Source organism: Bacillus rossius, chromosome 12, assembly GCF_032445375.1.
Source record: "Bacillus rossius redtenbacheri isolate Brsri chromosome 12, Brsri_v3, whole genome shotgun sequence".
Taxonomy (NCBI): domain Eukaryota; kingdom Metazoa; phylum Arthropoda; class Insecta; order Phasmatodea; family Bacillidae; genus Bacillus; species Bacillus rossius.
Window position 1 is genome coordinate 6304520 of NC_086339.1, and position 15268 is coordinate 6319787.

Genomic DNA, 15268 nt, shown 5'->3' on the forward strand with positions numbered 1-15268 from the left:
AAGGCGCACAGCTTCCGCACGGCAAATCAATCGAAGCCCTTTTCAATATTCAATTTGACTTCGCCAGGAAATTTGCCGTTCGTTTTTATCTGAAGCTTCCATTGTGATGCAAAGCTTCACGTCTGATGCAAAGCTTTGCATTTGTTCCGAAACTTTAAAAAACGTGGAAGCTTAAGATTTGCTCGTGAAAATAATTTTTTTTTGCATTGTATTTGTTTTGCTTTAAATAAAGATTAATTTCCACACTACACAAGTGCACAGTCCCCAACTATTTACAATTTTTTGTGCAACTATACATACAATTTCAAGTTAAGCTTAAAAAAAACCCAAGTTAGCAGGACTGCTAGAAATTCAAGATCCGTGACTCCCGGTACAGTCAATGTTTAATCTGAGACGTGTTTCGTTCCTTTTTTTTTTTGTGACTTTCGTGAACTGCAGGCAGCTCGGTTGCATTTGTTGAGTGGTGACTGGTGAGCTCACCTGCCAGGTTTGGTGATGTACTTCTGCAGGCGAGCCTTGACCTCGTCGTAGGTGAGGAACGCCACGTACCCGGGGTGCGTCACAGCCAGGATCTGCCAGTTCCTCAGCAGCGTGGTCCACGGTTGAAACAGTCTAGTGCACACACACACATACACACAGTCACACGCTTGGTCAGGTGCTGGGGTACCTGCGAAGCTGTGTACAGAGAACCAGCTGACCTGTGTTGTACAAAGAAATATGTGACATGCAATGTACAGAGATCCAGCTGACCTGTGTTGTACAGAGGACTTGAAATAGACAGATTGATTTCACTGACCTAATGTTCAACAAACTCTGCTAATTAATACTTATTTTAATTGTTTAACATTATATACATCATTAGAAATTTGGAATATAACTTTCATGCTAGCTAACATATATATTGTACATATATTAGAAATAGTGTATGTAATAATATGCATGTATTTCATAAATTTTGTAACCATGTTGACAAGCCCTATATTCAAAGAGCCACTGCTCATCAACTGAGTCTATTGGGTGCTAAGAAAATAAATAAATAAATAAATAAACCAGCTGACATACATTGTATAGAGAGCCAGCTGACCTGTGTTGTACAGAGAAATATGTGAAATGCAATGTACAGAGAACCAGCTGACATACATTGTATAGAGAGCCAGCTGACCTGTATTGTACAGAGAAATATGTGACATGTAATGTACAGAGAACCAGGTGACGTACATTGTACACAGCCAGCTGACCTGTGTTGTACAGAGAACCTTTCACTCCACCTCAGACTTTGCATGAATATAATTTAATGACCATTCAAAATTTATTTTATACCTGCAAGCAATGTCCAAAAAAAATGTTAAAAAGTAAAATAACAAAACATAAAAAGTAAGAATTTTAGACATGGCTTTTGGCTGCATGTACTTAATTCACTGAATTCATCAGACAATTAATTTGTCATTAGTAAAAATGTAAGTTAACACTGTGTGCTTGTCTTCCCATCACTAAAATATATTCTTAGCCATAGCGATATTAGTCTATGAAGGAGGTGACTGATATACAAAGTTGACGTCACTCTGGCTAGCAATTGGTTAGCAAAACAAGGAGTAACTACATAGACACTAATGCTAGAAGTCTGTTAAATAGTTTTAAAGGAACGCATCACGAAAAGATCGTAAAAATGCCATCATGTGGTGTGTATTGTTAAACAAACATGATAACATTAACGAATCAACAAGGAACCCTTAAACTCCATTATAACCAGAATTTTTTTTTTCTATCCCAAGACGACGTAGTCGTAATAATGCTAACATCAATTATTAACATGACAAACATTTCTCTCACCCACTCCCTAAGTTCTTTTCTCCATGTCTTAGGGAGGTGGGTTTATAACATGGAGTTAGGAATTTTCAGGAGATTTAATGCTGTAACAGGGTTTAACTTTTTTTTATCTTGCCATTGCCATAAGCAATAAAACTATAAATATAAAAAAGGAAATAATTATACTGTACACTAATTTAAACAATAAATTAAAACACACACACATATACAGACACACATTAAGTCCCTTATTATAAAAGCAAATTTTAGGAACTATTAATAAATTACATTTTCCCTTCAAATTACTATCACTAGGGAATTTCCATAACTTTTCAGAATTTGCAGTAAGTTCCCTAAATTTTTCTGGCCAATTCCATCTTCCCTGAATCCTCCCTGACTTTTATAGAATTTGGACATCCTGAGTAGGTATCACTAATTTTCATAGCATTATAAATGAAAATTAATGTAACATGCGACCAAGGGCATAAGAATCCTTTGTGAAAAACCTGACCGGCTATTTTAATTTTGGTTTTCCATGGTGTCGTAAAATCATTCAGACAGTATTTCTTAATTCACGAATGTGTCACCGGGACGTAAAGTTAAATTGCACAGGTTAGTTTTACTAGGAAAAACTTGTAATAGTAACTCTAAAAACTCTACCTTTAATTTAATCATTCAAAATCATCCGGCCATAATGAAACAAATGCTGGCACCAGAAATACAAACCTTGTAAACACGTCAAACTCGAAGTTGGAGATAAAGTCATTGCACGTGAGGTCAATAGTTGATTTCAGCGCCATGGCCTCCAAACCGGAGCTGATGGGATGAACTTCATTCAGACACTGACGGAAGATCTTCCAAGGTACCAACGTGCTGCAATTCAGACACAGCCATGTCATTTCCAGGCCCAAATAACACAAGTAAACAAAATACAAGTTCAACATTCATACGAAAGAATTAAAAAAAAAAAAATGAGTAGCAGCACGAGATAAAATTATCAAATCAAAGTACAAAAATTTTAAATGTCTAAAAAGAAACATGCGAACTACCAAAAAGCTATAACTTAAGTATTCATATTCATGAATAATGCTTGATGAATTTCCCGTTCCAAAAGTTTTAAAATGTCAGAACAAGGCATGAACACATCTCAACCCATGTAGACCGGCAAACAGGTCACCTGCTTACGCACAAAAACATTTCAATATTATCTGTGCTAACAACCGCACATTTTTATTGCAACATATTATGGGTCCCTTTATTTCAGATTTCTCATAAGTGTTTAAAATGTTTAAAAAAACACACTTTTGGGTTTTTGTGGCATGCTTTTCTTCTGAATGTTTCAGTAAACTTTGTATTGGTTACAAAAATTGTGGGCTAACTGTGACGGAACCAGGAACGCAAACGGGGCTTGCAACCCGGACGCCATATTTGGGTTGGGGGGAGGAGAGCACTAAACTGGCAGAGTAATTTTTACTATAGATATTTGAAAATCATAGTGTTTTAACACAAAAAAAATTTTGGAGGGTAGATCAACTTAATTATTTGTATTGAAAGATACATACCTGTATATCATAAAATTTTTAAACACTGGTATTTTTCGCGTATTATCCAAATTGCGATGTAACAAAAATGAAATTACTGCACATAAATCTATTTACTTGCCATTTAAGTTGAACCAAAAATATATATGGGATAGTGTAATAAATATGTGGTGGCGATATCAGTTGTTGTCGGGAAAGGTTTTGGTTTGAAAGGGAAAAGGTTGGGGGGGGGGGGGGGGGAGAGAGAGAGAGAGGCCCGCCAAGATGAGTTTTTGCCACGGGTGGAAACTAGTCTGGTTATGTCTCTGGAGGGGACCAACATTACTTACTATCTGCCATTAAGACTGTCAGAAAAATTATTTTATGTAAATAATGTGTCCTTTCCCATCTATTATTTTTAAAAAAAGTCTGCTAGTTACGTGGGTTGCCTGTCTTAAAGTAGAAGTCACGGAACAACGAACGCCGCAGCTGTAAAGCCACGTCGCTAACGAGGACGCCGGGAGGGAGGGAGGGAGGGAGGGAGGGAGGGAGGGAGGGAGGGAGGGAGGGAGAGGGAGACAAATTAGCACCGGGCCGGCGGAGCGGCGCGCGTGGGCGGGTGATCGATGCCAGAGGGCGCGACCCCGCCGCCATCTTTCATTCAACCCCCCAGCCGTCCACAGTCGCTCCGCTCGCCACTCCACTCGCATCAGGGGGCTAACACGTGCACGTGATGTCGCTACCCTTACCATGGAGCCATATCGGACATTTTTTTTTTATAGTTTATCGTTTCATGGTCTACAAACCCCAAAACCATCGTCAACTCAAAGGTTTATGTCTCTATATATAATCACATTTTATGGACACGGTAACTGTTGTAATTTTGCCCAAAAAAAAAACTTCCAAACTAATACATAAAATAAACTATTGGAAAATCTCGGCCAAGTTCGTTAATGGGAAAAATTTCACCAAAGGGGTTGAAATGGGGGAAAGGTTTATATAAAAAAAATCACTAAAACTCCCATAAGACAAATATCGCGTCCGTTTGATCATATAACTCGTAGGAGTAATACCAAAAAAAAAAAAAAAAAACTTTTGTCTAAATACAGAATACTAAATACAAAAAATAATAACAACCAAATTAATGCATACATCCATCCGTTTTGACACATCATAATAATTTACCTTAGATATAAAATATTTTTACATCGATAGTATGTCCTGAAGTCCTGAGTAAGAACCTGTGACGGGAATTAAATTAAATTATACAAATGAAAACAACAGATCCGATCGTCTGAAATTTATATATTGAAAGGGACAAACCAACCCTGTTTTGAAGCGTCGAATGAAATAAAAAGCCCAGTTTTTGAGGCTGACGACGCCAGTAGTTCAACACAACTCCGGACTTGGCATCTTCGGTCGTCCTTCCTTCCGCGTTCCGGTTCGGTCCTCGATCAGGAACCACGTTGGCTGACTTGGTGAAGCCTCGACTACAGCCACACGAGACGTACTTCCGTCCACGTTCGTTGCAGGACTCGCTCAGGATTAGCTTCGGGCTGGAATTGGATGAAGCTCAGAACGACATCCTTCCTTCTGCGTAGATCGCGAACTTCCTCGTACTCGTCTACTGGTTGGATATAACATATGTCCTCAGGAGCCGTAAGAATATCTTCTTCAATTTGGCTACGTTCGTGTACTCGGCGAGTCTACAATTACTATTCCAGCTTCAATCGTTACTTTCACGTCGAAAAGTCAGTCTTCTTTAAACCAAGTTGCATACTATCTCACATTCTTAGTACGCAATATAACTTTGGTATAAATTTCCAATTATTCGGCGTTTATTTAAATTGCGATCAACTATTTAAAAAAAAATCAAATTCTTGTGGACAAGCTGAATCTTCCGAATCATCCTGAAGTGTTGTGATTTTTATCGTCGTGTTCAAGCCACAAAAACACATTCTTAATTAGACTCTTCTGATCGCCAGCTCGAATAGTTTTTTAACTAACTTTATAATTATGGTGTTTTGCTGTCAACGTTACTAATGACGGTGCTTTTGTCCTAAATAAAACATAATTTGATCTGCCTGGATCGTGATTGACGTTACAAATTCGTGCCCGCGTAAATTGATAGCATTAAAAAAAAATTGAAATTTGGTATTAACTTTTTCATTTGGTGGTCGCAACTGTTTTTAACAAATTCAATAACCAAACACAAAACACGTCAAAACTTATAACATAATTACGGAAAATTAAAATAATAGAGTATAAAAGTACTTAAAACTTATAGAAAATACTGGCATTAGAGAATATACATAGTATTTCCTTTATACTGTGTTTCCGGCCACGGACATCAGCATACACGGGACGGGAAAGGTTAAAGAGATGTTGCCCACTAGGTCATTTGTTACTAGATGTGGCAATTAAATATTACAAGTTCCCCATGTGGACTGAGTACAAATATTCGTTCATTCATTGACTCGTTCGTTCATTCATTCGTTGACTAGTTCGTTCATTCATTCGTTCATTAATTCATTCATTCATTCATTCATACATTCATTCAGGAAAGAAGGAGCAAAGTGAAACGGGAGGTGTAGCCAGAAGGTAGCGCAACGCTGCAGAAGAAGGTAGCAAAAGGAAGGTAGGGATAGGGGAAAGGTAAAGGAGGGGAAGGGGGTAAATTGCGGGGGCGGCTACGAGATGTGAATCTGAATTGTTAATGAGCACAGGTGGGAGGCAGCGCGCATGAATATAGAGCGTGCACAGACCGTATCGTCTCGCCCAACGAACTGTGCAACGACAAAGGCCATTTCGTTACGTCACAGCACATTCTTCTGGTGTCCCGTAATACGTGTAAACAAAACAATGGGTATACATATTTACGAAAATCTCAGTTAATGATACTATTCGCATAGATTTAATACAATTACCGTGGCAATGTAATCGAATTATGGCGATAACTTACAACGTGGACGATATTTTTCCTTATAATTTAATTTTAGCTCATTATAGTTTAACATGGTACACAAGTGTACTGCAGAACTAAATACTTAATATCAAATCAAAGCACAAAAATATGATTTCTTGGAACAAACACACTAACTGCAAAAGCGCTAAATTAAATGTGCATACACAATTCTCGGTGAATTTCCATGCCAACACTTTGTATACAAATGAAAAATATCGATGAGGGGGAAAAATGCGTGGATTAAAACAAGAAAAATCCTTAAATATAAGTGGCCTATAATATCAATATCGTTAATGTGTAAATACATTAAAGTTCACAATTCACTCATCAAAAAAAGCTTGGCAAGTCTTGTGTGATTGGAAGTTGTTAAAAAATGTCGGTTTATAAGCCGTTCCTTCGCTAAGCTGCCACGTGGAATGTTCTACAGTAAATATATAAAAAAATACGTGGCCCTAATATACAAATATGAATCCACATTTGGTACGACCGGCTACTCTTTCGACTTTTTTTTTTTTCCCCTTTCACGAAAAGTTAACCGAAGTTTAGACTTAACAAAATGAACTGAAGGTATATAACGTTACATTGCTTTTAAATTACACTGGGAAACAATTCTTTGTTTTCTTTTGTAGTTTTCGCGGATGGGAAAATATTCTGCTTGAATTATTGGACATACATTTCCCTTCGTCGAAGATTTATTGTGGTGTTAGACAACGTGCTGCGAATATATGTTTCCGTACCTAGAATTCATTTCGGATGAATCATATAATATCTCGTGCGAACGCCATCCATGTGGATGTTAGGTTGCAGCGACGGGTGTACGCCACGGGGACCATCGCTCACTCTCGTCAACTCGGAATATCGCCAGTTGACGGCTCCAAGCGCGGAGGAGAAAATAATTGCCGTAACTGAGACGCAGTTTTAGAAGTTTTTTTCTGGGCCCATACGCTATATGGAAGCTTAAAATATACATTACTACCATGGCTACATTGAAGTAATGCATCAGCTGTTATCAGGCAATCAAACCAGTTAAAAAATTAGTTCGCTTTATTTTTGTAGCCACATATTTTGTAATGTGGCATACCAGAAATACTGCATATCCTAATCGTTTACGAAGAACATGCTTCTTTTTTGTTATCACAGACCAGTATTAAGTGTTGTTTTTTTTTTTTGCACAGTAATTGTCTTCTACTAACCAACTAGTGGTCGAGTGGTTAAATTATCATTACAAATCTGGATTTTAAACTCCCGCTTTTTTTCCCCTTTTTTTTTGCTAGTAGTTATGCGCCTACCCTACAGATAGTGTCACATGTCACGCACAACATGGTTTCAGTTCCCAATGTGTCGCACTTCTATGTTGTTCTATGGCTTCAAGTGGTCTGTGGGAAACCACAAGCCGTCCTAGGACCACCATCGATTACGCTAGGCTATGTGGCACATCGTCATTCATAAATGTGTTATATGGGCCTTAATAGGCATATATATTTTAAATATTTGAGTCAGGGAAAGCAATTTTCGACCATGTTGAAACTTTCAAATTCACTGTTTTTAATATTCATTAAATTTTGATAGTAGTTACTATATTGTCAAACACGCGAAGAAGGATTGCAGAGAAATAAGTGCGCCGTCTCCACCTCGCCTAGTTGTCCATGGTACCACACACATTACAACTAGTGCGCCGTCTCCAACCTCGCCATGTTATCTATGGCGCGGCGTGACTGCTTCCCGGAAGTGCGCTGCAGCATCCTGTACGTCGCCGCGGGCTTGCACATTGTAAGGCCCGTACAAAATACATCAGGTCCGTAAACGGAAATGAAAGAACGTGTCCACAGTCAGGTAGGCTATACACCCAATTAGGTTGGCAAAACCTAAACCACACAAGTTCCTTGGCTTGACATCTTACGAAATAGCTGTGTTTGAAATTCAGGTTTCTAAAATTATTTTATTTTCCTTTACGTTCATTAGAACAGAATTTGGCGTTGTGGAACAGTTTTATAGTTACAACAATGTAACAAATTCACCTCGTTCAACACACGTTTATAGGTCGCTAGTCTAGTGATTATACTATTTAGGTGTGTGACAGAAAGATGACAGTAGATCGTAAGCAGAGCTACCGAACATTATAGATACATACGTGAATACTATATCGGTGTCTCGTTTCTGTTGTTCATATCTAAAGGCTGGAGATTTCAGTTAGAACGATAATCTACACCACTTGCAGCAAAAACACTGGAGAGTGTGTCTTTCCACTCCTTCCTGACTCGTATACACGTGTGTTCTATGTTAACTATCTTAAGCTAAAATTAAATTGTAAAAACATATGGTATCATAGTACAATTTCGCGGTAGTTCTAATTAATCGTAAACTTGTGTGCGAACAAGCTTACCTTACCTAAACAACCTTTGGGACAATATATTAAGTAATTGTCATAATTCCCAATAACATGTGTGTGTGTTTTTTTAATAGTTTCTTCAACTGGCAGTAATGTTTCGAGAGCCCAAGCTACGCTGTGTCGAAGGGGCACGAATGAAGCTCGTAACTTGACCTAGCTCCTTGACAGGGGGAAGGGAGGGGGCTCGGCCAATGAACACGCACCGAGGGCGGGAGGGTGACGCTGGTGGAGATATCGCGCGTCGCGACGCCTGGCGCCATGTTTCCGAGGAAACACGTCGCCATGACACCAGACGCGGCGGGAATTCCTGAGCATCTCCTTCCTGTTGCTGTGCGGATACGCGGGTCTGCTGCACAAGCCAAACTTTCAAATGTAGCGTGGCGATGACTAGCTCCTCGCTTGTGCTACCAATACCGCCCACATAACATTCCAATAACTTTACAGTCAGACGTCATTGCTTGCTAGGCGACTAACTGTAGATTTTTCCTCCGTACAATATCAATAAAAAAAAAGGGGGGGTTTGTCTGTAAAGTCGGTTTACGGACGATAATTTTACGTGATAAGAGAACATTGGCATACTTATTAATTTTCAAATATTATTTACAGTTTTTTGCAAATTTAATTTAAATAACACAAGCCGAACGCTTAGGCCGATCGTGCCTCTCTATCGCTTGTTCCGCGCTCTCGCTTGCACGCTCGGCTCAGGCGGAACGTGACAATGAGTAATGCTTTTTCGTGCGTGCAGCCAGCGTTCATCGATTTATAAGACGTTATCATGTCAAACATGAAAAAAAAACTAATATGAACAAAACAATAAGTTAAAGATCTAAATATCAACAGAAACCTTGCATTAGGAGCCATCGTTTAGCCATTGTAAAGTATCTGCATGGCCACAATCAATGCAGTTTTGTTTTCACGAACAAAGCAAAATACGTTTGCAAGTGCGATTCTACACCGCTGGAGCATTGTTTATGGAACCTATGGTTTGACGAGAGACAGCGCAGTCATCGACGAGCACTTTCCGATAGCCGGGAAACTGGCTGGTCGCGACGGGAAAACGGAACGCGTCCTGTCTCTTCATAGGTACGCAAATGTACCCGAATCCAGGGGAGGAAAAAAGAACAAATAAAAAAATTGGTAGTCTGTAAAGTCGGTTTACGGACGATAGTTTAACGTGACAACGTCATAACAAAACATTGATGAAATGATTGCATACTTTTATAAATAAAATTGAATCATTTTTATTGAATTATCACTATTTTGTATGGATACAAAGAAGGAGTGAAATGAAATCTACGATTTAATTGATAAATTAACTTTTATTTGCATTCTTTAATTCAAATATGTTTATTACTTTAACGAACAGATTATTTTAACTATAACTTTTATACATGTTTGCTATTTAACTTCTTCCAATCTGTGTTATTCTGTTAAGAATAGGACGATGATAGGAAAAGTAGGAAACGAATGGGAGTGTTTCAAGTTTAATGTGCCTCGAAAAAGTCAAATCGATGGTTGTTCCAATCGAGTGGAAGAGAGATAGATGCGGCACAAGAGTACAATGAGCGTAACGGGACACAGCGTAACGGGACAATTTTTCGTGCGTGCTGCCGGCGTTCATCGATTTATTAGACGTTGTCACGTCAAAAAAATACTGAACAATATTCACTTGGAATGGAAAAACCTATTACGGTGGAAAACAGTCTTTGGCCTGGCCATAACGTACTGGCATTAAACATACCTGCCTTTTAGACAACAGACTCGATTACGCTATATTTCTAAGGCTCTCTGGAGAACCACGGGCTCATGTTGCAGTTGACATCAAGTAAACAACAGAGCGGCGACAACTATATCAGGAATATCTAACATTGAAAAAAAAAAAAAAAAAATATTTGCTACACTATTAAAAAAACACAAATTTCATTCGCCATTTTTACATTACAGGTAATATTTACAATAATTTTACACCAACATTTAACGTGAAAATATAATTTTTACCATGTGGCTGGAATATTATTATTCAAAGTTTACATTATAAACAACAACAAACACCCCCCTCCCCCCCCCCCCCCGCCCGCGAAAAGAAAACCAACGAAGATTTTAAAATTCTACGCACAGGCCTTCACAGTAAAGCCAATACTGAAATTTTATATTATATTATTATTCTATATTAGGCTATTGTGAGAGTTAACAGAACAGTGAATGTATTTGTATTAAAGAAGACAGCGATATTATGTTTTCGTCTTTTTTTTTGACGTGACGTCTAATAAATCTATGAACGCCGGCTGCACGCACTAAAAAGTGTCCCGTTAAGCATATTGTCCCGTTACGCTCATTGTACGCATACGCCGCATCTATCTCTTCCACTCGATTGGAACAACCATCGATTTGACTTTTTCGAGGCACATTAAACTTAAAACACTCCCATCCGTTTCCTACTTTTCCTATCATCGTCCTATCCTTTACAGAATAACACAGATTGGAAGAAGTTAAATAGCAAACATGTATAAAAGCTATAGTTAAAATAATCTCTTCGTTAAAGTAATAAACATATTTGAATTAATGAGTGCAAATAAAAGTAAATTTATCAATTAAATTGTAGATTTCATTTCACTCCTTCTTTGTATCCATACAAAATAGTGATAATACAATAAAAATTATTCCATTTTATTCATAAAAGTGTGCAATCATTTCATAATGTTTTGTTATGACGTTGTCACGTTAAACTATCGTCCGTAAACAGACCTTACACAGACAACCAATTTTTTGTTTATGTGCCGGAATGACACCCGACTGTAGAGGTGGAGTGTAGCCCACCCATCGAACCCAGTCCCCGAACTGGTGAAGTCTGCACCCCCCACCCCCCCCCCCCCGCGCGCGTTTAAAATCACTCGGTGGAATCACGTGACTTCGCCAACTCGCCCAGCTTCCTACTCGCTCGCCACTGCTGTTTCTTTGATGTCTCCTAAGCCTCGACGAACGACATGTATTATTATTATTTTTTTATTATTTCCTGCGAAATTAAATCCTGATTTCATACTTCAGATAATTAGGGGGGGGGTGTCGTGGTTTCCGCAGCTGGTAACTGCTATAAATTGCTGCTATAACCATATGGTGAACACTGTTGAAGGCCGGGCTTCAACGAAATTCAGTCCTGCCACGAGATAGGCATTTCAATGCAAAAGAAATTTCGCGCGACTTCCACAATTTTTGTGATAACAATGCCAAACAAAAAAAAAGAAGTAGATTTTGAAGATTTTAGCTTGGCTATGGTGTCTAAAGTTTTAAATTTTTGACTTCAAGACAGCGATATAATGTGATACAATATTCAGAGTACCATAGATTTCAGGCTATTCGTTTGGTAATTTAAACAACCAAACTACTATTGACGGAGTTGAACCGTTTCAAAAAAAGTCAGCGATGCTGATACTCTGTCCATGAAAGCAAAGACACGGCAAGGTTTTTTTACAATCGACAACCCAGAAAACCCGCGCGCGCCCACGCTGGCCAGCTGTGGAAGGGGAGAGAGGGGAGGGCCGTGACGTAACGCCGGCCGCAGTAACCTAGGGCCCGCCAGCCGCCCGGATATCCTGCCAGCGACCCTGCGGCCAGTCCGGGTAGAGCGACCACCGGCCACTGCGCACTCGCGCCTCCCGTGCAGGGAAGCCTAAGATGTGCATCAAGTTCCGTCCCTGCCCGAACACGCCCGAATATTCACCTTCGGCCAACCTCGGGTTTATATATACATATTTATATTTCTCTGTTTATTTTAATGTAACTATACTAACCTAACTAACCGTCCATAGTGTTTTAAAGTGTCTCAATGTAGCTAACCCAACCGACCACTTTTAATATTTGAATTCATTTTTCCTGCGCAAAAAAAAAATCAAACAAATCCCGTAATTGGCCGAAGGTGAATGGTTCGGGTGTAATCGGGAATGGCAGAACTTGATGTGCATCCAGTGGCGGATTCATAAGGGGGGGGGGCACAGGGGGCGCCCCCCCCCCCCCTTGACCAGGGCAGCCCAGCACCAAGCATGGTTCTCGGCAAGGGGAGGGCGCGCACCCGGCCGCCGATTTTATACAATACACATTCATACACTTACCTTTTACGACTTCATGTCTTGGAAACAGTTTTAATAAAGTTTTATTAAGCTTTGCACGTAAATGAAACTGATAGAGCTTGGGAAAAGATATCTGGCTGCATCCAAGCAACCAAGGTGACGTAACAAGGGAGTGTGTGGAAGAGGTAGACCTGCGCCCCCCCCCCCCCCTCTTGAGATTTTTCTGTATCCGCCACTGTGTGCATCTTAGGTCTCCCTCCCACGCGGCGAGGAGGGAGACGTGTGACGCTATCTGTTGTCGCGGGCCCGCAACTACCAGCAAAAACCACTCCACCCTCGGGCGGGAGGTTCAAATACAAAGTGTTAGGTTTATAATGCTAATTTAACTACAAGACGACCAGTTGCTTGGTAAAAGAGATTTAAACCATTGCGCAAAAGCCATTAACGCGGTTTTGTAATTTAAAAAAAAAAAAAAAGCATGTTCTATATAAATGAGTAGGAGACACAAAATTGCAGGTATACCACACCACAAAATATGTGGCTACCAAAATTAAGCTCGGCAATTCGAGCGATATCGACCGGAATCTTCAATGGTCCTCACAAGGGCGGTTGCAATTACTCACAATAAATGTTGCTTTTTACGTAGAAGTATTTCACGGTTTCAACGCAGGGGCGAAAAGATACAGCGAGTCGGTCAATTTTTACACAAAATATTAATGTTATTTTTATTCGTAGCAGTATATATATGCATATAATTTTCGTCTGCAGTTGAAGAAACTTCGATAACATTACGATTTGCGAATTGTGTTAACTTTCGCGCGGATCCTGACCCCTTTCTTGGGGCGCAAAACTGTTTTAGCTTTTTTCTTTCTTTTTTTCGTTTCCCATCGGCGGGAACGGCGCGCGGCACTCGCGAAGCGAACAGCCCCGGGCGAAGAAGAGGACGGAGCGGAAACGAGCAGCGGTGGAGGGAACAAACGAACAGCCGGCATACGGGCACGAGTGCCCCTGCTGGTCTGCAACCAGCACTGCTCCGGGGTGAGCGCGGCTGCCTCCGCAACGGCGCACTTCGCGTCAATTATTATTTTTATTTTATCATTCGCGATATGCTAGAATTGGAACAACAACAAAAAAATGAGTAAAATAACTGAAGAAGAAGTTTTAAAAACGTTTGTACAAAAACCCCAGCGTCAAAAATGTTTCAGAATCGTGACCAAAGTGCGATTCACGTAGTATGTGTGTATGAATGCGTGTATGTGTATGTATATGTGTAGGTGTGTGTACGTGTGTATGTATGTGCTTGACCCGCCCGAGAATGGAACCCCTGTGGCGAGCCAAAGGGCGTAAACGAGCGGCACAGTCGGTCAACACAAAAACCGCGTTATATTTTTTTTTTTTTTTCCCCCGGCGGCCATTCGGAGCACGCGAATGTTTACCTCCCGCGACACACGGCGGCACTTGATGAGCAGCAAAGCCAAACACGGCCGGAGATACGCGCTGGTCCGGCCACGGCGCGTGTTTACCCGGCCGGATGTTTGGTCAACCTCCTCCCCCCCCCAACACGCTCCGCTCGTTTACCTCCGCGGTATTAATAACACGGCGAGGAGAACACGACACACGCTCGTCTCTGCCCTGGCTGCTTCCCGGGGCGGGAGACAGTGTCCGGTGTCCGTCTGTTCGACGCCTCATGCCTCATGCCTCATGCCTCATGCCTCATGCCTCATGCCTCATGCAGGGGCTGAGCCAAGGGGGGGGGGGGGTGGTTCGAACCCCCCCCCCCTTGGCACCAAATCTTTAATTAATTTCTTATTCATCACGCAAACAAATTTCATATTAAAATTAATAAAAAAAAATTACCATTACAATATTTAAAATTTAAGAACCGAAAAACTGCTAAAATAGCACTATTTTACACCTTAGAAATCCAAAATTTGTCCCGGGGGCTGGACCCCCGGACCACTCCCGCTTTAATACGTTTGGGGGGGGGGAGGCATGCTTCTTAACACCCCCCCCCCCCCCCAAATACACAAATCCTGGCTACGCCACTGGCCTCACGACGTCGCATAAGGAACCTAACTTTGTTCGTCGGTAGCTGTTCATCTTGATCGTCGTGCACGTACATTTTGCTCGCGTCGAAGTTTGTTACTTGCTTCTGACCCATTTATTCCGTTGGGGCGTGTGCCGCCGGTTTCTCCGCCGCACCTCTCACGTCCGGACAGACGGCATCCTCTCTGGAGTTTCTTGTATGGGTTTCAAATAACGACAGCGCGTAAATTGTTTACTGACTATTTGTATTTATCACTGTACTTACGTAATTTTTTTTGTACTTAACATTGTTGTCTGTCTGCATTTACTACTGTCATCGTTGAAACCTGTCTCGTCGTTGCTAGTCCACTGCGTTAATTAAATTTTTCGTGACTGAATTACTTACACAGAATTTTTTTGTGCCGTCTGATATTAAAAATTTTTTTGTATATGTTCGTCTGTGCTGTCGCCGTCTTTTTGTCCGTAATACCGGTTCAGG

General features: G+C 40.5%; 1 protein-coding gene across 2 annotated transcripts in view; it reads right to left on the bottom strand.

The window, feature by feature from the left end:
• The window catches only part of LOC134537419 (E3 ubiquitin-protein ligase CBL-B), an 84543-nt gene that overhangs the window by 24049 nt on the left and 45226 nt on the right, over positions 1–15268 (bottom strand). For both annotated transcript variants that reach the window (XM_063377821.1, XM_063377820.1), the window contains exons 2-3: positions 2533–2679; positions 481–612 (exon numbers count right to left, since the gene is read on the bottom strand). In XM_063377821.1, coding sequence (XP_063233891.1) covers positions 481–612; positions 2533–2679 — 279 coding nt within the window. The remainder of the gene's footprint in view (positions 1–480; positions 613–2532; positions 2680–15268) is intronic.